This window comes from Natrix helvetica (genome assembly GCF_964273705.1).
Source record: "Natrix helvetica genome assembly, chromosome: 1".
NCBI classification, from domain to species: Eukaryota; Metazoa; Chordata; class Lepidosauria; order Squamata; family Natricidae; genus Natrix; species Natrix helvetica.
The window spans coordinates 102,239,830-102,266,863 of record NC_138548.1 but is presented as its reverse complement, the minus strand read 5'-3'; the positions used below and the strand labels follow the sequence as shown (position 1 = coordinate 102,266,863).

At 39.0% G+C, this 27,034-nt stretch overlaps 1 protein-coding gene across 2 annotated transcripts in view; it reads right to left on the bottom strand.

The window, feature by feature from the left end:
• The window catches only part of GALNT18 (polypeptide N-acetylgalactosaminyltransferase 18), a 351,837-nt gene that overhangs the window by 151,192 nt on the left and 173,611 nt on the right, over positions 1 to 27,034 (bottom strand). For both annotated transcript variants that reach the window (XM_081945638.1, XM_081945639.1), the window contains exon 2: positions 1,477 to 1,669. In XM_081945638.1, coding sequence (XP_081801764.1) covers positions 1,477 to 1,669 — 193 coding nt within the window. The remainder of the gene's footprint in view (positions 1 to 1,476; positions 1,670 to 27,034) is intronic.

The window sequence follows — 27,034 nt, the reverse complement described above, 5'->3', positions numbered from 1 at the left end:
GGAAGAGGAGGAATAATAATAATGATTTAATGCTTGTCTAAGAGCCAAAGTCTGAAAATCTGCTCAAACAGGAAAGAAATATTGTCATTATATTATTTATCATTTCTTGCCTTTAAAAAGGATTGCACATATTCTAAAAGATCAAATTCATAGTTTAGAGATTATAAAATGTCTTCTATCAGCTTGTTAAAGTACTATGTATCATTCTACCTGAACACACAAACAAACTTGCGTCACTAACCCATGGCTTGGTAAATTTTTAATCAGAATCACTATACAGCTGTCACTAAAATCAAAATACTATATATATACTAAGCCTGTGGCTTAGTGGCTAAGACTCCTGCCTAAGATATAATACAGCCCAGGTTCAAATCCCAGTAAGGGTATGGCTAGCTGATGAGAGCTAATTAGCTCGAAATAGATCTATACTAGTGTCCCTTTATTTATTTATCAGTACAAATACAAAACAAATATAAAAAGGCAACATTAAAAATAAAAATATGGTTTTCTGCTGCATGGTCTTCTGTGATGAGCCGAAGGACAGAAAGAGGGAGTGGTGACCTTCCTCCCATATTTAGGCATACCAGGGGTTGTAACACAAATACATACCTATTTCCCTGGCTCAACTGATATGGAGGCGAGCCTGTGGCTTAGTGGCTAAGACTCCTGCCTAAAATATAATACAGCCCAGGTTCAAATCCCAATAAGGGTATGGCTAGCTGATGAGAGCTAATTAGCTCGAAATAGATCTATACTAGTCTCCCTTTATTTATTTATCAGTACAAATACAACATATATATATATTGCAGTATTTTTTTAAAAATAAGAAAAACTTATAAGAAAATAAGAAAAAAAAATAAGAAAAACCTAATAATAGTTCTGCTAGCACTTATTATAGCATTTAATTTAGAAAATGAACATAAAATATAAAAGTAAAGGTTCCCCTCGTACATATGTGCTAGTCGTTCCCGACTCTAGGGGGTGGTGCTCATCTCCGTTTCAAAGCCGAAGAGCCAGCGCTGTCCAAAGACGTCTCTGTGGTCATGTGGCTGGCATGACTAAAAGCCAAAGGCGCACCAAAGATGGTTCCTATTTTTCTACTTACATTTTTACATGCTTTCGAACTGCTAGGTTGGCAGAAGCTGGGACAAGTAACGGGAGCTCACTCCGTTACACGGTGCTAGGGATTCAAACCGCCAAACTGCTGACCTTTCTGATGACAAGCTCAGCATCTTAGCCACTGAGCCACTGTGTCCGTTTTAGGATAAACATAGCTATTAATAATGCTAATTTCATTATACCAAATTTCATACATTTAATTTTCTGAAAGCCATACTTTCCAAAGACATTACATTTTGAGTAGATCATACCTGCAATTCTTCATAAATTTCCATTAAAATAGAATGTTATCTAGTTCATTTTTACCTCCTTCTTTAAATAAGATATACCAAGTGACTTCTAAAAGTTGCTCCTTACCCAGTAGGTCTAAAGTCAGGCAAGGGTCTGTCTAGTGGCAAGCGATCACTCAGGTAAGCATTGTAACCATAATACTGGAACTGTTTAAGGGCAGTTCGTTGGTTCTCAGGGCTCAAATCCTGGCCCCAGTGAGCAAAGAGGGATGAGTCAATGAATGCATCTGCAGGATTTTCTTCTGGTTTCAAAGGGGCTTCTGTAAAAAAACAAAAAAAATGCATTTATGTAAGGAAGGAATCCATTTTAATCAGAATTTAAAATGGTTACTTAGTGCAACTTTTTTTAAAAATTTTTTTTTAATTTTCAAAACAAACACAACACATCCTTCTTTACATACTGTAGAAAGTGTATCAGTTGGTTACAAAAGACTTTCGTGCATCTTTTCCACAGTCAACAAACATAATTCATATTAACTCATATTTTAACTCAGATATTTATACATGTTACCATCATCATGCCTCCCTTTTCATTTGACTATAATTGTTTAAACGTCCTTCATCATAAAATTTACCAAGAGGGGTAGATTTCCCCTCCATTTAATTCCTCTTTCAGTATTCCACTCTTTCCATTTTCAGAGACAAGCCAATCACCATAAATATCAGCAATTTTAATTTCTTTATATTCATTTTCCTCTTTGATTTTTAGGATTTAAACCACCACTTTTTCCACTTGATAAACATCTCCAACTTCTTCATCATATTTTGCTGTTAGATGTTCTAAGTCTTCCAACTTCTTCTCTATCCTCTCATATGTGTTTGATAATTTCTGTATTTCTGAGAATATCTTTTGCAGACTTAAAATTTCTTTCTGCTGTTGAAATTGTGCCATTATCTCCAGCTAACAAACACTGCTGCTCTAGCCTGGAAGGTTTTAATAAGATTTAAGCATAGATTCACAATAACATTTTATTTTCACCTTTCTCTGGTTAAAGATATACTTCAAAGGGACATATGTATGCTTTTTATCTTATCACTCTCTATAAACAAGCAGTGAGACCTTGGAGTGCAAAACCAGGATAATCAGTGAGAAAAGTAAGAGTGTTTCACTTCCAATACACAAACCTCCAGCCTCTGAGTAGCAGTGTTATTATTGCAATTTTCTTTGTTTCTTTTTGTATCTTTTTTGTATTTCAAGTTTTAAAAAAAGTCTGATTCTTGAATGAGTTAGAAGAACACCCACAGTAATGAAAGAGGATAATTTTAGTCCATAGGTTACAAAGGATAATAAAAGAAAAAAAAATAGAAGAAAACTTAATCCATTCATTTTAAAAGGCTTGCATAAATTCCATCCGTGAAGATACCATTTAAAAAGTAAGATAACCCACTGTCCAAAACCATTCCAAATTGAATTCTGCCGCTTATATCTTCTGTTCTCCAATTTAAATTAATTTTAAGTTTTTTTATAGGCAGTCTCTTTTAAAACAGTAAAAATTCCTCACCAGCTGGAAACACTTTTTCTTTCCGTATCCTTCCATTTTGGAGCCGCCCTGACTTTATTAGCCTAATGGCTGGATTTTTTGTTGCCGGCTTGAAGAACTTCTCTTGGATCGAACAGGGACTTTGGGATGTCCCTGAGATCAGCAAGACATATTCTTCCTGTTCACCATCTCTGCGGGACAGTTTAGGTCCATTTGGACCACCCAGCAGCAAAAGTATCAACGGCGATCTCAGAGCATTGAGATCACATGTCGTCTCGTTATGCCATTGGCTCCTCCTCTCCCTACTTAGTGCAACTTTTATGGTTTACTAGGAATGTGTTGTCCTTTATTATGAGCTATGGTGGCTCAATGGTTAGAAGGCAGTATTGCAGGCTAACTCTGCCCATTTCTAGGAGTTTGATCTGACCGGCTCTAGGTTGACTCAGCCCTCCACTCTTCCAACGTCGGGAAAAGGAGGACCCAGATCGTTGGGGGCAATAGTCTGCCATCGTAAACCATTCAGTGAGTGCTGTAAAAGAGTATGGGGCAGTATATAAGTCTAAGTGCTATTGTAATTGCCATTTATTATTTATTTATTGAATTAATTTGCAGCATTTTGCTGCAATGTGACTCTTGGATCTAGAGTACTTCCACCATACCTTTCTGTACCTTCTTAGAGAAGCTGTATTTTTTTTTCTAGTCTTACATTTCAGCTGAACAATACCAAGAAATATTCATGTCTGACGTTAAGGAGGTTCCAAAAAGGGGAAGAACTCAGAGCAAATTGGAGCAAGCAAGGAGGTATTTTATTTCAAACTCATTACTGTGTGAGCCAGGAAAATATGTAGCTTCTTTAAGAAGACTCTGACTGGTGAATTGTAATTGTATTTTATCAGTAGTTCCTTAACATAAAGATATATTTTTAGGGAATCAAGCCACTGCCAGGGAATGGTCCTATTTTTTAAAAGGTGTTAAACATGTGTAGCAAGCATATCCATGTATCTCAAAGTACTTTTTCTTCTTTGGATCTGAATAGCACATATGGTGATCAAGCTTTTTTGAGATAGCCAATATCAGTTACAAATTACCATTCTAGCTAGGCAAGCCACGCCAAATTCAACTACAAGCTTACAGCTGATTTATTTTATTAATAAATTAATCTGAAGATTCTGATTTATTCATGTCAGATTTTATCAGGTTAATTATTGCAGTGATTTTTCACCATACTGTCTTTTTCATTCTGCACTCCTTAAAACCCCTGCATTGATTTTGGTATTGTATTTTAATTCCTTATATTTCCTTGTATCACTGTAATTTTATGGTACTCATATTATGGGGGTTATAAAATCAATCAATCAATACATTATGGATCAGTAATCATTATATGAAGGTTCGGGCTGTGATTTATAATGCTGTAGCAATCTTTGTTTTAAAATTGTCTAGCAATCTGAAGATAATCATTCAAATACTTTTGAATGTAGCTTAATGTATTTAATGTAGCTAATTAATATTCATTATGGGATAAAATTTTAATTTTCCAGAAATCCTATAGATTTTCTTAAGAAAGGTTTCATGAAATGCAATAATGTAGGCACTTTTCTGTTTTAGAAAGATACATCGATGTCCCTTTTTAAAATGGAGGTCATTTTGATGAAAGGTGTTTAAAGGCAATCAAAATAACCAGAAAAATAAGCAAGGCAAGAAAAGATAAAAGGCTCACTGCTGGATGGCATGACAATCAATTCAGAATAAAGAAATATCCACAGGGTTATATATTCACAAGATCAATTATTAGATTAGAGTATTTGAGAAGCAAAACCAGGTACAATTTGTATTTCCTTTGAAGCTTTCTCTAATAAGGAAAATTCAGAGTTTTGCTTCCACACTACGTTTCCCACTGCTGAATAAAGACCCAAGATATCAAGATCACGTGAAGTGTTAATACCATTTTATAATGCCTTGGTAAGGCCACACTTGGAATACTGCATTCAGTTTTGGTCGCCACGATGTAAAAAAGATGTGGAGACTCTAGAAAGAGTGCAGAGAAGACAACAAAGATGATTAGGGGACTGGAGACTAAAACATATGAAGAACGGTTGCAGGAACTAGGTATGTCTAGCTTAAGAGAAAGAAGGACTAGGGGAGACATGATAGCAGTGTTCCAATATCTCAGGGGTTGCCACAAAGAAGAGGGAGTCAAGCTATTATCCAAGGCACCTGAGGACAGAACAAGAAGCAATGGGTGGAAACTAATCAAGGAGAGAAGCAACTTAGAACTGAGGAGAAATTTCCTGACAGTGAGAACAATTAATCAGTGGAACAGCTTGCCTCCAGAAGTTGTGAATGCCCCAACACTGGAAGTCTTTAAGAAGATGTTGGATAGCCATCTGTCTGAAACGGTATAGGGTTTCCTGCCTAGGCAGGGGTTGGACTAGAAAACCTCAAAGGTCTCTTCCAACTCTGCTATTGTATTGTATTGTATATCTAATTTTATAAAATATCACTATTATTTCAAAAAGTAAATTATATAAGCAGATATTTTCACATTCTAAATTCATCCCTCTCTGCATTTCACTGTAAGAAAAGAGGAGAGAGGAAAAAAAAGCATGCTTCAATCCCCTGTGGATGAGCTATCAGAAAGGGTTGATATATTTTTAAAAGGGGGGAGGGCATGCGGGATGGGGCATGAAGTGCAAAATCTGTGTCAGGTCATGGATAATCACCAAGGTGTTATTCAGATGCAAGGCTTTTTATTATGACTTTACACGTCACAAGTTGAGTCATTCCTCATAATTTAGTTCAAGAACTGTAAGATCTTTTGACATACCGGATCAACATACTGCAAGCGTATATGGGGACATTGTTGGTGATGCAATCAATCTCATGCTAATTAGCACAAAAACCCTTCAGTGCAAGTCTAAATCTGTCTATACTTAGCTAAGGTGATTTTTTTATAAAGTTATTAAAGGTGACATCGTATAATGATTTTTTAGTATGTGCAGCAAGCAAGCAACCTACTCCAGGAAGTCTGATCCTTGTGATTATTATTGTTTGACATATTGACTGAAGAGCTGTTGGGGCCTAAAAAGCACTCAAGAGATGATAGAGAAGAATCCCAAAATAAAATGGGTAGAGGCAGGGCTGGGCTTCAAAAATTTCAGAAACGGGTTCTCTGCTTGGTTGCTGGGTAGGTGTGGCCATGGTGGGCGTCGGCCTCCTGCACCATGGGGGGGGGGGGGACACATTTTTTCCTTCCCCAGGCTCTGGAGGCTTTTGCCTCTGGTAGGGCGAAAACTGCCTCCCCTGGGCTCTGGAGGCCTTCTGGGAAGGCTGATTCCCCCCCCCCCAGCCGTCGTGCGGGCCCTGCACTTATCTCGCATCCAAAACAGGCTGTATAGAGACTCCCGGGAGTGGCATGGTGGGGTGGCAGGTACAGAGCATGGTGTGTGGGGCCAGCTAGGGGTGGTATTTGGAGGTTCTCTGAACCAGCCATAACGTTAGTTACGGGTTCTCCCAAACCCGGGTGAACCCGTAGCAGCCCACCCCTGGCTAGAGAGCTTGTTTACCATCTGAATAAGAGAAAGAAGGACTAGGGGAGACATGATAGCAGTGTTCCAATATCTCAGAGGTTGCCACAAAGAAGAGGGAGTCAAACTATTCTCCAAGGCACCTGAAGATAGAACAAGAAGCAATGGGTGGAAACTAATCAAAGAGAGAAGCAACTTAGAACTGAGGAGAAATTTCCTGACAGTTAGAACCATTAATCAGTGGAACAGCTTGCCTCCAGAAGTTGTGAATGCTCCAACACTGGAAGTCTTTAAGAAGATGTTGGATAGCCATTTGTCTGGAATGGCATAGGGTTTCCTGCCTAGGCAGTGGGTTGGACTAGAAGACCTCCAAGGTCCCTTCCAACTCTACTATTGTATTGTATTGTATTGAATAGGTCATTTTAATATTCACATTGAGAAATGATGTACATTATATCCTATGGAAGAAACTTCAATATTTTATTTCTGCCAGGTTTAAATACAAGTGGATTCATCAAGTTTGTAATGAAATAAATACTTTTTTTTTTTTACTGAACTTGTTCGGCTATTTTAAAATTGATTCCTCTGGTGTAAATAAAAGCAAATGCCCTTTATTTTATATAGATCAGTGGTAGTCAAGCTGGTCCCTACCGCCCACTAGTGGGCATTCCAGCTTTCATGGTGGGCAGTAGGGGTTTGCTGTAACTCTGCTTTATAAATTTTATAAAGTAAAGTTACTTCCCTACTTTATAAATCACCATTACTGTGGAAACGGTGGGCGGTTAGAACATTTTACTACTAACAGAGATACAAAAGTGGGCGGTAGGTATATAGATAATTATCAGTTTATTATTACAGAAAAGATCAAGTCATGTGTACAAACACATCAAGAACACTCACACTCAATTCCTAAGATTTTTCTTAAAGCCATTCTGAGTCAGCAGATTGAGTAGGATATTCTTTTCTCAGCCTTGAGGCTAAAGTACTTATGCAATGGTTCTCACTGATCTGAAGCCCACCAGTTCTTGCCACCTAGCTTCAGCCCTTGCAAATCTATGAATAACACCCATGTAGTTTTCTGACAACAATATAGGACCGAGTACCCATTGCATTCTTCAAGGAAATATTTGGGTCTAATTTCATTGTGGTGCCCAGTTCATGATTCTGTTCCACCTTTCTGAAATCAGCCATCGGCTAGATGCTACTACCTGCTGTAAGTGTATAAAGAAAGTATAAATATTGGGGACACCAAAACATTAATTAAGATTAAGTCTTGATTAACATTAAGGCTTGAATTCTTTAGTGGGAGGTACCTTTGAATCAATTTTGGCTCCTGGCTACTACATGGACAAACCTCCAACTCAATGGCACAGGATTACCCCATCTTCATAAACTCCAACTAGAAACTAAATTAATATAAGAATATAAAAAATCAATGCAATCCATCCAGAACTAAAGACAGTTTTACTCCAGAATCTGATAGCTTATAGTCAGCCTTGTGAAGCAGGATAGAAAAGAAGCATACCCAGATGAACGAATCCTACTATATTATAAGATTACATTAACAGAATCCTGAAACACTATACAATACAATAGCAGAGTTGGAAGGGACCTTGGAGGTCTTCTAGTCCAACCCCCTGCCTATGCAGGAAACCCTGTACCATTTCAGACAAATGGTTATCCAACATCTTCTTAAAGACTTCCAGTGTTGGGGCATTCACAACTTCTGGAGGCAAGCTGTTCCACTGATTAATTGTTCTAACTGTCAGGAAGTTTCTCCTCAGTTCTAAGTTGCTTCTCTCCTTGATTAGTTTCCACCCATTGCTTCTTGTTCTACCTGCAGGTACCTTGGAGAATAGTTTGACTCCCTCTTTTTTGTGGCAGCTTCTGAGATGATACACTGAAAGTATGCCTCCCCTGACCTTTCTCTTTATTTTCAGGAAAACTAGGGAGAGTCCAAAAAACCTTCATAAACACTTTTCAAGCTTATTTCTCACCTCCATCCTCTTATTAGACTATCGCCTAAATTGCAAGTCTTCTTCCTGCATCCCAAGTGTTGTGGCCCACCAGTGGCCAGCGGATCTGGCAACAGATTTGGAAAGTGAGAATGCTGGGGAGGAACATGGGCCAGTCCTGGAGTCTGGGAAAAGCTCTGACGAGTGTTGTGCATCAGAGGCAGAGATAGGGCCAGGGCCATCAGACAGTTATCAGCTGCCTTTGGAGTCAGATATCAGTAGGGCAGAAGAACAGCTCGAGCCTGTTCCTAGTGTGCGCATGCACAGAGCTGCCAAGAGAAGGGAACAACTAAGGAACAAGGGCCAACTCGGAAGTAAAGGCACAGGTGGACGGTGAATGGCCCCTCCCGAATAAAGAGGGGAGGGGAGTTTGCAGGAGACAATTAGTTCAATTCTTTAGGGTAAAGATCTGTTCCTGACTTATTGCCAAGTAATTGCTGCTACAGTGTGGCATTTGGAAGATATCAGCCTGGCAACTCTCCAAGCCCGATAAAGGTCTGCAGTTGTGAAATCTCATGAAAGACTGTTTGCCGGGATTTTGCTGGAGAGGAATTCCCTTTAACCTAACTAAAAGAGGCTTTATTGGGATGAGGAGTATGCTTCATGATCTTGGGAGGCCTAGGTCAGAACCCCAAGGTCATTCACACATACCACTACCTGAAGCTAATTTGTCTTGCTGGGATTAAGGCTCAGCCTGATCCTCTTCCTTCAGACCAAAACGTCCTCCAAGCACCTGGACAGCATTTTAGCATCACCATTTTATCCACCCTGGTTAGATCTAAAGCACTGGCAACACTTGATCTCATGTTGGTAAAGAATGTCACCAAGTGCCTTAATGTAGTTATTGAATATCATCAGGGAGACCCTTGAACCCCACAGCACCTTGCACAGAGGAACCTACAGCCAATCTCCTTTCCCCCATCCTTGTCTGAAACTGCTCTTTGAGGAAGGGTTATAGTTATCACAATGAACATAGTGGTGGGAAAATAGGGCTCTTACATAGCTAGACAACTGTGTTTTCTTTTCCATCCCACTCTCAACACTATTTTTTATTAAGACAGATATTGTTCTCTTGCTGCTTGTTGGTTTGATCCAGAAGTACACGCCCTAGAGTCCTGAAGGTCCCTGAAGCTTCGGAGCGCTCAAAACGATCTTCTGAGCAAACCGGAAGTCACTTCCGGTTTGCTCGGAGGGTCATTTTGACTGCTGAAGCCTCCCTGAAGCCTCACATTCCCTGAAGCCTCCTGAACATCCCTGAAACCTCCGGAGGGCTTCCAGGGGGGGCAGGGAGGCTGTTTTTGTCCTCCCCAGACTCTTATAAAGCCTCTGGAGCCTGGGGAGGGCGAAAAAAGCATGCAAAAATGGGGGGTCGCACCTGTAGTGTGCGCATGCGCACTGGGGGAGTCACACATTGCATTATGGGCACGACACGCCTGCACATGACCCCCCTGCGCTCCCCCCACTTATGGCATGCGAGCCAAAAAAGGTTCGCCATTGCGGCCCTAGACCCCTACTAAATCTTTCAATATGTTAACAGGGTTTATAGATTCTCCTTATATAAAGAGATTGTTATGCAGCATGAAAACACACAGCAAGGCAGTTGTGCAGGTCAAGAGGTTATTGAGAAAGTAAAATATGGCAGCCCAGAAGTGTAACCCCACTGTTAAGATGGCCATCCAGTGGTGGGTTGGGAGTCATGTAGAGCTGTTTTGAGGAACAATCCTTAGTACAATCCAGCCTCTGTTACGGTGATAGAAAAGCTGCCAGCATAATTATGAGCTTGACAGGCTCCCTCTGAGCTGTTCTTCTAGCTGGCAGGTGTTGCAAAACAACAGGATAAGGCTGCCTCAATAGCAGCCCGAGGATAAGATGAGGCCAGGGCTGCGGAGACAGGGTATAAAACCGGAGCTGTCAGTCTAATCCAGGGACACAATAAATAATGTATGACAAAAGATGTGTATAGTAGTTCCATTCAGAAATTTCTCAAGATTTTTTCAGGCTGCAGCTGAAATTAATTTATTTAAATAGTTCTTCGGATTTCCCATGTCATAGGATAATGCTCACGAACAGCATTTTTGGACCTAGACATCAGGCACATAGAGATTCAAATTAGAGCAGCGACTCTAATCACAGCGAGCATTTAATTTTTCAAGATGTTCAGTCATCAGGTTATCTCATTTGTTTGCACACCTTGTCAAAGGGACAAAGAATAATGTTCCCAACAGAGTAATACTGGTGTTTGGAAATTGCCACCTTGATCAGCTATCTCTTCTGCTCTATTTTAGAAATGGCATTTCACTTCAATTTCTCATTCCAGCAAACATTTGCGGGGAGATGATGGGCTTTTAATTGCTATGCTACCTGCTGCTTGCACATTGTTTTCATTTTCATTGTTGTGTTGTGGTTTGCTCTTTGGAATGACCATGCTGTGTTAAGGGGCTTTCAATTTTATTTATTGTGGATTCGTGGTCTAATGCTATGGTGTAAGCCACTTGAAGAATCTTTATAAATCTTCCATGGGGTATATATTTTAAAAGGAACAGCCTAATTTTCCCAGCCGCAGAGATGAAAAACAGAACACAAGATACAGTGTAAAGGCTTCAGTTCCTGCAAACACCCTAAATCCATACATCTCAAATACAGCTAAGAAAAAAAGATGACCAGACACTTTCTGTAATGCAGGTACTCCTCAACTTATAACCAGTGGTGGGTTCCTGCCGGATCGCACCGGATCGCGCGCTCCCTTTCGGCGCTAAACCCGGAAGTACATTCTTGCCCCGCCCCTGGCGATGGGACGACGCTTGCCTGCGCTCCACCAGCTCGGCTGTGACCGCAGACGTTTATCTGCTCAGCAATGTCTTCAGTGGAGCGGTGGCAGCCTGGCAGGCTGAGCCTGCGTCCCTTTCAGGCGCTCCGCTCCACTGAGGAAACGTCTCCGGTCCCAGCCGAGCTGGTGGAGCGCAGGCAAGCATCGTCCCATCGCCAGGGGCGGGGCAAGAACGTACTTCCGGGTTCAGGGCCGAAAGGGAGCGCGCGATCCGGTGCGATCCGGCAGGAACCCACCACTGCTTATAACCATATATTTAGTGACTGTTTGAAGTTGTAACAGCAGGGTGGGGGAAATGACAATTTTTCACATTTACGGCTGTCACAGCATCCTTGTGGTCATGTGATCAAAATTCAGATGTTTGGCAACTGGTATATATTTATGATGGTTGCAGTGTCCCAGGGGTCATATGATCAGCTTTGCAACCTTCTGACAAGCAAAGTCAATGGGGAAGCCAGATTCACTTAACAGCCATGTTATTCACTTAACAAGTTCAGTGATTCACTTAACAACCCTGGCAAGGAAGGTCATAAAATGAGTCAAATTCACTTAACATTTATCTTGCTTAGCAAGAATGGAAATTTTGGGCTCAGTTGTGGTTGTAGGTTGAAGACTACCTGTATATGCCTATGGAGGCAGCCAAAGACCTAGAGATGTTCGGAGAGGAGTTTAAAAAAAATCAAAATGGCAGCCACAGTAGCCTTTGAGCTCAAGTGCTTGACAAAGCACCTCTTTCAATTGCTTTGCACAGCTTTGATAGAGAGACTAGAAGAGGAGGAGCAATTTGCCTTTTGGGTAATGGACTATTTTATCAATGGTAACAGCAGTCATTTGCATATCAGGAAACTCTCCTCTAGAGAAGGCATTTTGTGACAGCACGTGGTATGTTGTAAAAACTCCAAACATGCCCACTGCCTCCCAAACGATCCTTACAGATACTGTATATTTATGTATTTCTCCCAAGAAAATACAAAACTCAAGAGGTTAACCACCTCTTTTCTGGCACAGACAAAATAGCCAGTTTTAGTAATCCTATACTGTGTCTGAAAATATTTCATATTTTTTGTGGAATCTTTATATTTTCTTTGCTTCCCCTAGCTATTCATCCATAGATCCAAACAACAGATTCACATGATAAATAAATATGAAGAAAACAAATTAAAAATAAAAATGACAAAACCACGTTCTGCCATCATGGTTCACAAATGTTGTCTTAGCTTGCTTTTTAATCTTTTTGTTTCATCTTAAATGAATGTTAATGGCACTTCTACAGGGTGTCAGGGTTCCAAGTAGCACCCCCAATGAAAGAAGACTCCGAGGCTTGAGTTTCCTCAAAGTTCCATTTCATTAGAAACGTCATATTGGCACATATGGGAAAACATGAATCTGAAAGTTTCCAGGTTTTCCCCACCCAAAAGAAAGTTCAAGTCCTTGCCCCAGCTCCCACATGTCCATCACATGATCCAATCAGGCACCATCCAAAACTGGAGACGCCTCCCAGTCACTTCATCACAGCTGCAGGGCAAAATAGCCTTGACTTTCTGAGAAAGAATGTTATTGTGACTATATATCACCCACACTCTGCATAATCCCCCCTCCCATTTTTCCACAATAGAAAATGTGGCAGGCCTGAAGTCCCAAAGGTAAAATATGGCTTTGGTTTGACACGGGTTCCTTCATCCGCCCATCCACACTTCCAACAAGAGACAAATATGTTGGCTTTCAGTTCTCCTAAATTGGTAGCACTGCTTAGTTTGTGGTGGAATTCTGCTATGAAGATCAGCTCCATTTCATTTCTGGATGAAAACTGGGGGCAGGAAGTTGACCAGCCTGGCCTATTGACAGGCAGATCAAAATGATGATGACTATGATGGTGATAATGAATTTATTTAGGAAAATACACAGAAAAATGCCTGCTGCTTTGAAAATGAAAGCACGCATTGTAAATGCAATGTAGCACATAAAAAACCAGCATGCCTTGACGGCAGTTCCAAGACAGATAAGCAATTCCACAGCTACCAGCTTGTCTTTCACAGCCTCTTTGATTTTAATATAGAGCAGAGATATTCAGCCAAGGTTATCTCACATTAGCTTAGCACAGATATGGTTCATACAAACTATATCTGTACTGACTGGTCTGCACCATCTAGCTTGTTAAGCAAAAAAAAAAAAAAGTATAGAATCTTTTATATTGCATTAGCCAGGAATGCAATTCCAGAGCAGTGGTTTAACTTTTATTGGCAAATTCTCTTCCCTCCAGGCTTCCCTTTTTCTTGATTTATGTGAGAATTAGACATCCGTAAGAAGCACTCTTATCTACTGCTTTTTATGCATTAGAATTTTCTATAATTTTTCCTCTTTTAATATAGGGAGCACATTGTAAATTGACATTAAAAACGTGACTATATTCAGGGGAAGACAACCAAAGCATCTAGTTTGGAAGTGTTTTTAGTCAGTTGCACTCTCCAATTCATAGCAAGCACTAAGAACAATAGCACGTAAACAGCATATACTGACCCCAACAATTTTACCCATCTCGTAAGGATGGAAGGCTGAGCCAACCTTGAGCCTGGTGAGATTTGAACTGCCATCTCGACAGTCAGCAGAGTAGCCCTGCAGTACTGCACTCTAACCAGTGCGCCACCAAGGCACAGCAGAAAGTCCTCCAAATTCCCTACAGTTCTCTGCTTCTAAACTGGGACTTTACATTTGCAGAAAAAAATCAAGTCTAGAAATCAACAAGTCACATACTTCTTAATCAGTGGAACAGCTTGCCTCCAGAAGTTGTGAATGCCCCAACACTGGAAGTCTTTAAGAAGATGTTGGATAGCTATTTGTCTGAAACGGTCTAGGGTTTCCTGCCTAGGCAGGGGGTTGGACTAGAAGACCTCCAAGGTCCCTTCCAACTCTACTATTGTATTGTATTGTATTGTATTCCCCTCTTGCTTCAAGAAAAGATCACAGTAAACGCAGAACAGTCACACATTCCAATTTGCACACAAATGGACACTGAAGCCAAAATCCTGTGTCAAACCCTTTGTCAAAGAAATAGTTTTCAACAAAAACTATGTACTATTGCAAAATTTGAATGCCTCATCAATATCCAGGTTGACTCAGGTCAAATTGTACTGACACTACATATTACTAACAAAGCATTCATACCATAAGGCGATTCTGAAAATGCTGAACTAATTCTAACATTGCTAAGCTTACAGTGCAGTTTAATATGTGCATCCACTCCTCATTCCTGCCCATAGAAAAAAGTCAGCAAGCAGAAAGAATATTAGATAAGATGATGGCTTCTTTCCAAGTGACTCAGACTAATTAATTCTCTCCTTATGTGATGCTTTTTCATTCCAAGTATGAAAACAAAGTATATTTAATTTCATCTCTTCTTTGAATAAAACTCTCTCGTATGTTTCTATGTACGCTTCTGAATTCTTTTTAAAAACATTTTTATTGTTTTAATTAAACAAAAACACAAAAAAGAATCATCCTTCATGACATCTTGTAGAAAGCGTGTCGATTGGTTACTAATAGATTTCGTGCGTTACTACCACAATCATTATTTATGTTTCCTTCATACTGAATTGTACATTTTAAATCAAAAATCTTTATGTATTTTACTATCAATGTACCACCGTTCTCATTTAACTAGAATTATTTAAATGTGCTTTTATCTTGAATCATTTGTATTTAAAGACACAACCACCTACTGACATTCATTAGCTATTTCAATAAACCTCCAATAGTTATCCTTTTATAACATATTCTGGAAAAAAATCAATTAATAAGATATCTAAAGATTCCCCCCCTTCCCTCCCCCCAACTCACTATTTAAGGCTTATATTTAATTGCTTTTACCAATGCCAACACATGTAGAAATTATCTATTAACATTTCCTTATTATTACTGTAGTTAGCTAAAAATTATTTACTATTTACATCATATCTCCTCTCATCAGACCCAAGAAAGATTACATCTTTATAACAAAATCTAAACAAAAATTTGTTAATAGAGTTTATAAGTACCCAAGAAAGATTACATCTTTATAACAAAATCTAAACAAAAAAATATTAGTAAAATTGATAAATCTTTTTCCCAGGTCCCAATTTGTAGTTTATATCCAAGTTGCTTTTACTAGTTAAAATTATTATTTCATTATTATTATCGTAATGAATTATTTGTTAATGAATAAACATTTAAAACATCTAAAAGCATCTACAAACTCCTACTTATTAATCACCAAAAATAACTAAGTTTTTTATTATCAACATTCATTATCAACCTGTATCTTTCCAGTAACAAAAGAGTCTTATCTCTTTTGCCAGTAGTTGTGTCAATTTTCTTATTAACTTCTTTATAAGGTTTTTAAAAACTTCTCTCCGCACTTTTATGCTTAAAGGATCTCTCAGGTAGCCTCATTGCCCTTGAACTGGTATTGAAATTAGCGTATCTTTGATTATCAGACGTATTTCTGAAACTTTTTCTCTTCTTAATTCCATCATCAATTCCATATCTTGACACAAGGGATAGAGCTCCAGATTTTCAAATTCACTTTTCCATATTCCCTTCTTTCCACTTTCACTCATGAATGCTCCATTAGTAAGTTCATCTGTTATCTTATCTTTATATTTATCTTCCATATCTTCTCTTCTTTAATTTTTGGGGCTCCAACCCCTTCATCTTTTGCTGTACAAGACAATAGTCTATCCAACTTCTTCTCAAATCTCCCAAATCCTTCCAATATGTTTTGAATTCCAACCAAAAAATCTTGAAAACTTAAGGTTTCCTCATCTGCATATTGATATATATTTCCAAGAAGAAAAAAAGAAAAGAGAGGAGAAAGAAGAAAAAAAGTCTAAAAACCACTGCGACTCTAGCCTTCAATGTCTCTTTTGTTTACAAGTTCTTTTAATTTTTTCAAAAAGGAAGGGTTCTATCTTTTTCTTTTCCTTCCCTTGCCAAAATATTTCACAAAGGCACCTGCAAAAAAAAATCTGTGCTCTTGGCTCCTTATCAGTCTCTACAAGTAAGCTGCAAACCCAATCCACAAAACATTGTTACAAAGAAAAAGAAAAAAAAGACTTTCTAAGGCAGTCCAATAAAGATAAATTTCGCCGCTTTATTCTTTTGCTTAAAGGACTAATTTATCTTTTTTTAAAAGTTTCTTTGGGCAATCATTCTCAAAGAAAAAATCTCACCAGATGGACTCACTTTCACTGCCTTCTTTCCAAAGCCGTCTCCGACTTTGTCAGCCTGGGACTGTCTGTTTACCGCCGGCTTGGAGAGCTTCCCTTGGGTCAATCAGGGACTTTGTGATGTCCCTGAGACCAGCAAGGATTTGTCTCCTTGTTCACCGTCTCTTCGGGACGGTTTAGGTCCATATGGACCGTGCAGCGATAAAAGTATCAACGGCGGTCTCTGACTGTCGAGACCGCACGTTGTGTTGTTGTGACATTGGCTCGAATCTCCGCTTCTGAATTCTTCAGAGGCATGGATACCACAAATACAGTAGTGGCCAAAATTGTGGAACCCTTTTGGGAAAAAGTGTAGTTTTGAAGTTTGATGGCTAATAACACCACTTTTTTTTTGGGAGTTTCCAGATAATCATATTCCACTGCTTGAATGGCCTGGGAATAGCCCAGACCTTAACTACCCAGTTGAAAATCTAAAGAAACTTGTAAATCAGTTCTTTATAACTGCTATTCTAATAGTGTATCCTTCATAAAAGATATTGCATTACATTCTTCATTAAATTATCTTTCCATTGATATATAATTTTATGGTTCTACTCCAACAAAAGTGGTGTTCTTAGATAGCTTTAGAAAATATACTTTTCCCAAAAGGTTTCCACAATGTAATGACCATAAATACATTTTTAGTTAATATATACAGCTGCCTATCTCACATACATGACTTATGGTGGCTCTCACAATAAAAAACAAAACAAAATATCTATTAAAAAATAAATAACTAAAATAAAAAACAATTAATCAGTATAAATCCATAACACTTAATTTGAAGCAGAGTACAGTCTATACTATTGTTAACAATAGAACTGATAAACTCCATACCACCTCTGGATCTCAAAGTACAATGACAAAACCATGTGCTAACGGCCTTCCAAAATCAGAGCAGGAGCCAATGTACTTCAGGAAGAATGATATTCTTAATGGTGGATACTGCACAGAGGTGGTATTCAGCAGGTTCTGAACAGTTCTGGAGAACTGGTAGCGGAAATTTTGAGTAGTTCGGAGAACCGGTAAATACCAAATCTGACTGGCCCCACCCCCATCTATTCTCTGCCTCCCGAGTCCCAGCTGATTGGGAGGAAATGGAAATTGAGGGAGGGAGGGAGGGAGAGAGGGAGAGAGAGAGAGAGACTGGAGCCCCACTTGAACATCATTGGCATTGATGAAATCATCTTCAGTCTATTGCAAAAGGCAGCTTTACTTGGAACCATTTCCATCCTCTAACAATATGCTTGACTCCATTGTTACATCCTCTAACCCCCACAGCTTCAACTTTAAATTGTCTACCATGGACCTCACCCCATTCCTAAGAGGTGTGTAAAGGGGGTATGTCTAAGCGCAACAGCATGCCTACTATCCTTGTCCTACTGTTCCCATTTATTTGTACTCATTTCCTTGTTCATGTCCATGTTTATACCTGTTATCTTGTACATGTTTGATAAACTAAATAAATAAATAAAATAAATATATAAATATCTGTAACACCATCAAACATTCACCTCTCAATTGAGTGGATAAAAATTACAAATCCAGTCTGAACATCTGGCTGACTGTACAATGAACCATAATCTCCCAACAAGGCACTAATGGTTGTGGGACACTCTTGCTCTGAAGAAGATGTGAATTATGCCAGAGATTCAAACATACTGGACAAGTCTCATCAGAAGATCCTTGATGAAGAATGTCTTTCCTACAAACAATACAGTGAAACACAACTTACAGAAACCTACAGTGGATGGATCCTTGTCCAAGTCAACAAGTATTGTGCTAGGTGTTGGAGTTCCTGAACATCAAGAGACAAGTGGGTTAAAGAGCTCACAACCGTTGGCTGAGCAAACAGGGCCAGCAGCTGCAAAAATACTGCAAAGAAAATTGTTTACTTGTCACAAATATACAGGGATTAAAAACAATAATGATCTGTTATTAAAGATCAAGCCCAACAAGAAGAGGATATCTTTAAAAATGAACCAGTTCTGGAAATAATAACTTGCAGCACTGGAAAGCAGAAAAGTAACAGTCATAGCCAAGAAAATCAGTAGCTATCAAGATCGAATTGCACATTATTGGCAGAATCTCCAATTTCAGTTGAACCAGAAATGCTTCTACAAATCCATCAATGAAGAGACTGCAATGAATCAGCCAACAACTGATAAAGAAGAAACAATGCAATTCTAGGTATACCTATGGGACATCACAGAGAAATACAATAAAATGCAGTGTGGATAAAGGAGATGGAGAAGGAGAAGAAAAATAAATGAAAATGAAGAAGAAAAAAGAGACATGGCAAGGCAAAGTATTACATGGACAATGCATACAGTACAAAAACTAGCTGGCAAAGTGGATAATAAGAAGACCTGGCAATGGCGAAGAGTAGAAAAGATGAAGAAAGAGATAGAGGGGCTAATTCTATTTGCACATGATCAAGCCTTAAGAACAAATGCAAACAAATCTAGAATCGAAATAAAGCAACTGATAGCAAATGCTGCCTCTGCAAAGAAGCTGAAGAAACATTGGACCATCTACAGTAGTCAGCTGCTGCAAGAAGATGACTATAAACAACCACATTATAAATGTCTATGAAAATTATCAGTCATCCAGATCATGGTTGTCCTGAATGTGCTTTTTCCAAGAGACAACTGGACTTTCTAGTGTTTTTTAAAGACGCTTCACTTCTCATCCAAGAAGCTTCTTCAGCTTTGACTGGATGGAGGGGAATAGAAAGATTTATACTGCTTGCAGACTGCTGGTCATCAGAACATGTGGCTATCTCAATTGGGCCTTCATCAAATCTCAAACAAGAGCACAGAGGAACTCCTCCATAACAAACAATATAGAGAACAATAAACGTACTAATGCCATCATTCTATGTGTTGCAGGAATAGTGGAAAAACTCAGGAGCATCTTCAGCCAATGCAACATATGTGCACACTTTAAACGCAAGAATACAGTAAGGTAGAAATTGGACTAAGGTGTCCATCCCAAGGATAAAACACCCAGGCACAAACTGAGCAATGTTGTACATGCAGTACAATGCAGCGAATCCATGTGCAGATCTGTACATTGGGGAAACAAAACAATCACTTCATAAATGCATGGCATAACATAGGAGAACAAACCCATCAGGACAAGAATCACAGTCTACCTGCATTTAAACGACAAAGGGCATTCTTTTGTAGACAGCAAAGTCCACATTTTAGACAGAGGACCACTGGTTTAAAGAGGGATCAAAGAGGCTATCTATGTAAAAAACTGAACAGCTCTCTCTCAACGGAGGGGAAGGGTATGATATCATCTATTTCCAGTATACAACACAGTCCTTTCAACAATTACATATCCTTTCACTTCCCATTTTTGCTTCATACAACTTTCATCTTTATGAAACAGGTATCTTTCTCTGTCTCTTTTTTACTCCTAAAACAGACATTTTCAGCCACAAACATTCTGATTTATAAAACAAATCTGGCACTGATTCTTCAAACCAGCTATGTTGCAAGTTACTTGAGGTCAAGGACTGATCAATAAAATTTCCAAAAGGAGGCACTGCTGTTATACAGGAGTGCATATTAGACAGCATCCAAGGAATAAATTTATTTAGCAATAAATCTACTTTAAGTGGCATAAACGATGGTGGTCTATAACACAGGAAGTTATATAAAACTTAGCTCAACCTATTCCACTTTTTTTAGCAAGATAAATTTATATTACTACATTTCTACCGAAGTCAAATGCCAATCATGAAGATATTAACTGAGCAATTCTATAGAAAAATAAATCCCAGTTGTAGAAAAAGTGACAAGGACATTCTCCAGAGAGCTATAGGAATGGTATTAACATGCCTAACAGGTGGAACTGTTAAGCTTATTAACACAATTGATTCTTCAGCATTTTTTCCAATGAATTCAAAAAAATTCTTTAAATGAACATAAGATAGACTGCAAAATCTATAAAAAAAATTCAAAGCTTTAAAAAATATGTTGGAAGTTGCACCATTAAACTGATCATTTCTATTCAAACACTGACAACACTGCAGAGGTTGCATTAATATGAAGCTTTAAGCTCTGAAACTTTAAGCTCATGGTTTTAGACTGTGCCTTTTTAATTCCATACAAACTAGTCAACTAAACTAAGCACTGCTGTTTGTGCAAAGGGTATAACAATTAAATCTGTTTTGTCAGGGAGAGTTGTGTTTGTTTTGCTTCATTATCTGTTCTGTTCATTATCTGTTTGTTAGGATAATCAATATTGAAGAAAAAGATAGATTTATTGCAGTTGTGTATCCGCAAGGACTGCAAATTACATGGAAATCATAGGTTATGAACATGAAGTAGGCTTCAGCAAAGCCCAATAAAAAAGCCAACATTTGCTTTTTTAAACAACTAGCAATGTTTAGACTGCCATATACAAGGGACCCTCAGGTCACGACCATAACCTTGGTTGCAATCCAATTTGGTCATCACCCGAATCTAATTTCCCCATTGGATTGTATGTAAATATGATCAATCCGTTCCAGATCCCTACAAACTGTATATAAAAATATTGTTTTTTTAAAAAAAGATTTTTAAGCACAAAAACAGTTAATTATGCCATAGAACTCACAGTGCAATAGTAAAATCCTTTAATAACACTGATAGCTCCTCTGCCTTCCTCTCGGTCATCTTAGGACAGGGGTGTCCAAACTTGGGAACTTTAAGACTTGTGGACTTCAACTCCCAGAATTCCCCAGCCAGCCATGCTGGCTGGGGAATTCTGGGAATTGAAGTCCACAAGTCTTAAAGTTCCCAAGTTTGGACACCCCTGTCTTAGGAGAAGGAGGGAGAGGCTGCCTGGCTGGGGAGAAAGTTACTCTTACAAAACAAGCTAGAAGCCAGCGAGAACAAGATTAAAGGGTAACTTTAACATGTGGAATGGCAGACAAATTTGTTCAGCAGATCAGGACTTTTTCTATGGCACGGAAGGGGTAATCGGCCACGGCCGTGTTTGATCGCCACCCTAGTATGTGTTCATGACCAGATTCAAAAATATTGTGAATTTTTTGGTCGGAACCTGATTTAGTTGTGGTCTGAGGCATTTGTGACACGAGGTTCCACTGTGTAAGCCACAATGGCTCCTTTTAAATGGTATTGCTTTACATATGTTTCTGATAGGTTTTTTAAAATGAGCATTTTATTAGGAGATTACTATTCCTAGCATAACTCATAAACCCTTGGTGTAAGTAATTCTCGTGCAAGCTAGGTTTAAACTAACCAATCTTAAAGAACTGACAAACTCTCAAAGCAGATTGTTCCAACTCTTGTTATTGTTGGAAGAAATGGCCTTCTGGGTTCGGCTCCAAGTGGGGAAAAAGATACTGGAGACATGGAGGCTGCTTGGAAAGATGGTTTTAATGGTGGACAGGACCGCATGGCTTGAGTCCTGAACAGAAAAGGTGATCACATGCTTCAATGTTGGTGGAGAAGACGAGAAGGCAAAAGGAAGGGAAGAGAGGAGAAGAGAGATGAAGAAGGGCTTGCAGGGCTTTTTATAATCTGTTCTGTCCCACCTATCTGTTTCCTGTTCCTGTGTAAGAAATGTATTCTGATTGGTTGCCAGACTCCCATGGGCCCATGCAAGGGCAACCCTCTAGGGTGAGTTTTGAATCCTGGTTTGATTGAGTTCAGATGCCATGTGGTCAGTTGAGTGAAGGCTTATTATCCTGCCTTAATCCCATCACTCTGGAGTTGAAGAGGAGAACTCTTTATTATGTAAAGTGGACTAGTTTGGCCTTCTTAATGGCCCATTGACAAAGTGGGGATAGGCAGGAAGCTGCAGGAATTTATTTTGTGTTTAAAATGTGTTTCTCCCTTTTTCACATCCAGGAAAATATAATATTTTGCCTTATCAATATTTCCTAGGATATTTCATTTTTCTGGGAGAGGGCTGGGTGATAACTTCCTACATTATGATCACAGGTTCCTTCATTTTTTGCAAACAGATTGTGAAGTCTATGTCAAACAGAAGCCATCTCATTTTTTCTTTCATTGAAAGGCTAGGTTATAGCAGAATAAAGTGAGCTGATGACTAGACAAGTCCCTGTTTGATTGGCAGTACCAAGAAAGCAAGAACAAAATGAATCGCATTCAAGTTTACTTAATGTTAATTTAAGGTAAATACAGACTCTTAAAAATTGTGATAATAATTGCCTTGCTTCAAGAATTATTTAAGAAAAAAAATGTCTTTGAAGCATACTTTGCCCACCCTTCAGCATCTGGGGTCAGCTGCCTTTTCTGAGATAACCATGTAACAGTCTAAACTTTAGCTTTCCCACAATCTGTTACTTCACTGTTTCTCAACCCTGGTGATTTAAAGATGGGTGAACTTCAATTCTTCAATTCTGGGACATGATGTCTATTCATCTTAAAGTCACCAAGGTTGAGAAACAGTGTCTTGCACGAAACAAATAGAAAGATAAGCGCATGGTGATTTTTAGTATTTTTTAAATGTCTCAAGCCTTTAGAAATACTTCTAAAAGTGTTCAACATTAACTAACTCTTACTTTGATTATTAATTTAATAAGAAAGATAGAAGGGACCTTTCAGGACTTCTAGTTCACCTCCCTGCTCAAGTAGGAGACCCTATAACATTTCAGACAAATGCTCTCAAGTGGGCATCACTTACATACACCTTACATTCAGTAGGGTCATTCAGTACTAGAGACAGACTTTGAGGGACAATATTTAACTTGATCCTTCCTTAACCTGATATTTCTTCCTGAGACTATAACAACTACATAACTTCAGTTACACTCCCCATCTCAATTTGGTTTGTAAGCTATGTACTCCAATTCCTATTACCCCAAGACGAGATGATCTCTGACCCTACAGAAAACATTCGCGGGCATAGAATTGCTGTTTTTCAGGATTTTTCAGATTCATTTTTTTAAAAATATGCAGACATTATTCAAGGTGGGTTTGCAAACAATTGATGGAAATACTGAAATGCTCTAACTAAATTCTAGGGCTGTTTGCCCAACACCAGCAGTCTAATATGCAGAAATCATTTTTCTGCCTTACTATGCTGCACGCATACAAGCTGCCTTCTACAAGGAAAAACACATCTGATCTTTATAAATAATTTTATTAGATGAGAGTAAAGATCCACATAAACTAGTTTCCTATTCCCACAAGTTGGCCAATCCTTCAACAGGATGCAGAGATAATAACATTCCCAACTATCCCAATAGTTAGTACTTAAAAACATACTGCCTCATATTAAGAAAAATATGCTTTATTTTGGAAATTTACAAAGATATATGCAGGTCTTGGCGTATTCAGGTCTTTTCCCATGTAAGATTGAGAGTATCTTGGTGACGTTTCAATGAGGTCCCACTCGCCATCTTCAGCTGGTGCCTTCGGCTTCGTGCTTGTGCGAGCAAAGCGTGATCGGAGCTGCCGTCTTTCTATAAATATTGGGGGGGGTGTGTGTGGAGTGCTGGCTTTGTTGCTGTAAGCGGATTGGTTGGCTGTGTTGTAACATCTTGATTAGTTGATGGAGTTGATGTTTGCAGATTAGTCGGCACAAAAAAACAATAGGCACGCAGCCAGTACCTCAGCCACACAGGATGTTACGAAACAGTCGACTGATCTGCTGGCAACAAAGCCTGCACTCCATACACACACACCAATATTTATAGAAAGACAGCACACTTTGTTCGCACAAGCATGAAGCTGAAGGCACCAGTCTGAAGATGGCGAGTGGGACCTCGTCGAAATGTCACCAAGATACTCTCAATCTTACATGGGAAAAGACCCGAATACGCCAATACCTGCATACCTGTACCTGTGAAAATCTATGAGGTAAATATAATTATATATACATAATTTTACCATCGGTTCGCTACGTACCAAAAATGTGAGCATGCACGCACGCTCGCTTTGCTCACAAGCACACCTTCTGTGCGTGCATACAACCTTCTGTGCATGCACTTTGCTCATGTGCACAGCTTGCATGCATGCATGCACACAGCTTAGAAAATGTGGGTAAATAGGACAGCATACTGCCGGGGGGGGGGGGGGCACCTGCAGGTCACCACTACTAAACTGGTCCAAACCAGCTGAATACTGACAGACAGACAGACAGACAGACAGACAGACAGACAGACAGACAGACAGACCAGCTTTATTGCTATATGGTTCCCTATTTGGATCAAAACAAACTTGAAAAAGCGTCATTCTCTTTTTTATTTATTTATTAAACTTATGTGCCTCTTATCTCACCTAGATTTTTTCATCTAAATATCCTCCCTTGCACCTAAGTTCGATTTAAAATAAGGACAGATCCTATAAGATATTACTTGTGCTAAACATATATACCTATAGCATAATATCTTTGTTGAAAGAATATGATTTCAGAAATTTGAGTTCCAGTCTCTAGCCTGCACTGCACTCATGAGTAGTTCAGGCTAGTTTCAATTTTCCATCTCTAGTCTATAGTTGTTGCTTTGGAATGTGAGATGGAATATTTAAATCACCATTCCACTCTCAATTTTCTGTTCAGTACCCAGGCAAATACACTCTAAGCAATGAAAAAAATCCTGTCTGCTGAAGCAAGGATACGCAGTGATGTGTTCAGAATTCGCAAGCATTGTAATCATTTTGTAAAGAAACACTCCTACATATTTCATACCACAGAGTTGGCATACATGGATTTTACTTAGAGAGATCTCTATCAGCAGTCTTGGGAAGAGAGGCTGCATCTCCCACCCACCCCAGTTTGGCCCAAAGCAGATATATTGGATTACAGGTTTTAGAATTCCTTGTCCTGTACAGTATGTCAGATTTGAAACAGGCTAGCCTACCTTCTTACCACATCCTTAGGAAAGCTGTTCTCTTCCTAATTGTTAACAAAGTACTATAAGACCCAATAATTATTCATTTTGAATGGCTATTAAGTTTTTACAAAAATGCTTTTGTAGACCGTTCTCAGTCACAGGATAGAAAGAACATGGTGAAAAGATGGTGAGAGTAAGCAGTAATACAACACAGTTTGTGATTTATAAGCATGAAACTCCAGGTCCTATCATTATAATATAGTAAAGAAATTGCTACTTAAAGGAACTGCAGATAGAACCTTGAATAACAGCATTGAGCAAGCAAGTTCAAAATCTCCCACAGCTTTTGGCTCCGTGCTTTGTAAACACTCGATCATGTTAATTACTTTTCTTTTAGAATGTTCTTATTTATTTGCTCAAATTGCACAGTGTATCATTTTTCTCTGTGTATATTACATTGGCTAAATTGATTCATCATGTTGAAGAACTTCTTTATTTTTCTGCAGTAACAGCCAATATTTCCTTCTGAAATGTTCTAAACTTGGCTCTCTTCAGAGTAACAATAGCACTTAGGTTTATATAACGTTCCCTGGGGCTTTACACAGAGGTGGTATTCAGCCAGTTCTGACAGGTTCTGAAGAACTGGTAGTGGAAATTTTAAGTAGTTCGGAGAACCAGCATATAGGCTGGCCCCGCCCCCACTGCCTCCCAGCTGATCTTCTTTTGTTGCCCTGAACAGGAGCACGGTGTTGGAAAGCAGGTTAGTGGGGTGGGGAGGGAATGGGGATTTTGCAGCATCCTTCCCGTGCTATGCCCACAAAGCCACACCCACAAAGCCACACCATGCCCACAAAGCCATGCCCACAGAATCGGTAGTAAAAAAAATTGAATCCCACCACTTGCTTTACAGCACTCTCTGAGAAGTTTACTAATGTCAGCATATAGTACCCAACAATCTGTATCCTGATTTCACCAACCTCAGAAGGATGGAAAGCTGAGTCAACCTTAAGCCACTCAGGATCGAACTCCAGGCTGCAGGCAGAGTTAGCCTGCAATACTGCATTTTAATCACTGCACCAACAGAAGCATTAGAACTGAATTTCCAGATTTCCCAGCCATCCTGGGATTTGGAGGATATGAAGTTGTAGAACATTGACTAAACATTCATCATATGGAAACAGACACTTCAACTATTACAAATGATGTTACTAGAATGATTGCAAATAAGGCCTTGAAAGAAGAGGTGGGAAGAGAAGAATTGAGTTTGAAATAGACTTGAAAGGTCTAGACTGAATCTGAAAACCACAGATAATGCTTTTATGTTGCAGTAATTACATAAAATATTAGGATAAAATGAAAATAGAATTGGAGAGTAATGCAGGTAGTCCTCAACATACAACCACAATTGAACCCAAAATGTATGTTGCTAAGTGAGAACTTTGTTAAGTGAGTTTTGTCCCATTTTACAACTTTTCTTGCCACATTAAGTGAATCACTGAAGTTCTTAAATTAGTAGCACAGTTGTTAATTGAATCTGATTTTCCCGCTGACTTTGCTCGTCAGAAGGTTGCACATGATCCTGAGGCATTGCAACGGTCATAAATGTGAGTCAGTTCTCAAGCATCCAAATGTAAATCACGTGACCATGGGAATGCTGCAATGATCGTAAGTTTGAAAAATATCACTTTTTTTTCAGTGTCGTTCGAATGGTTGC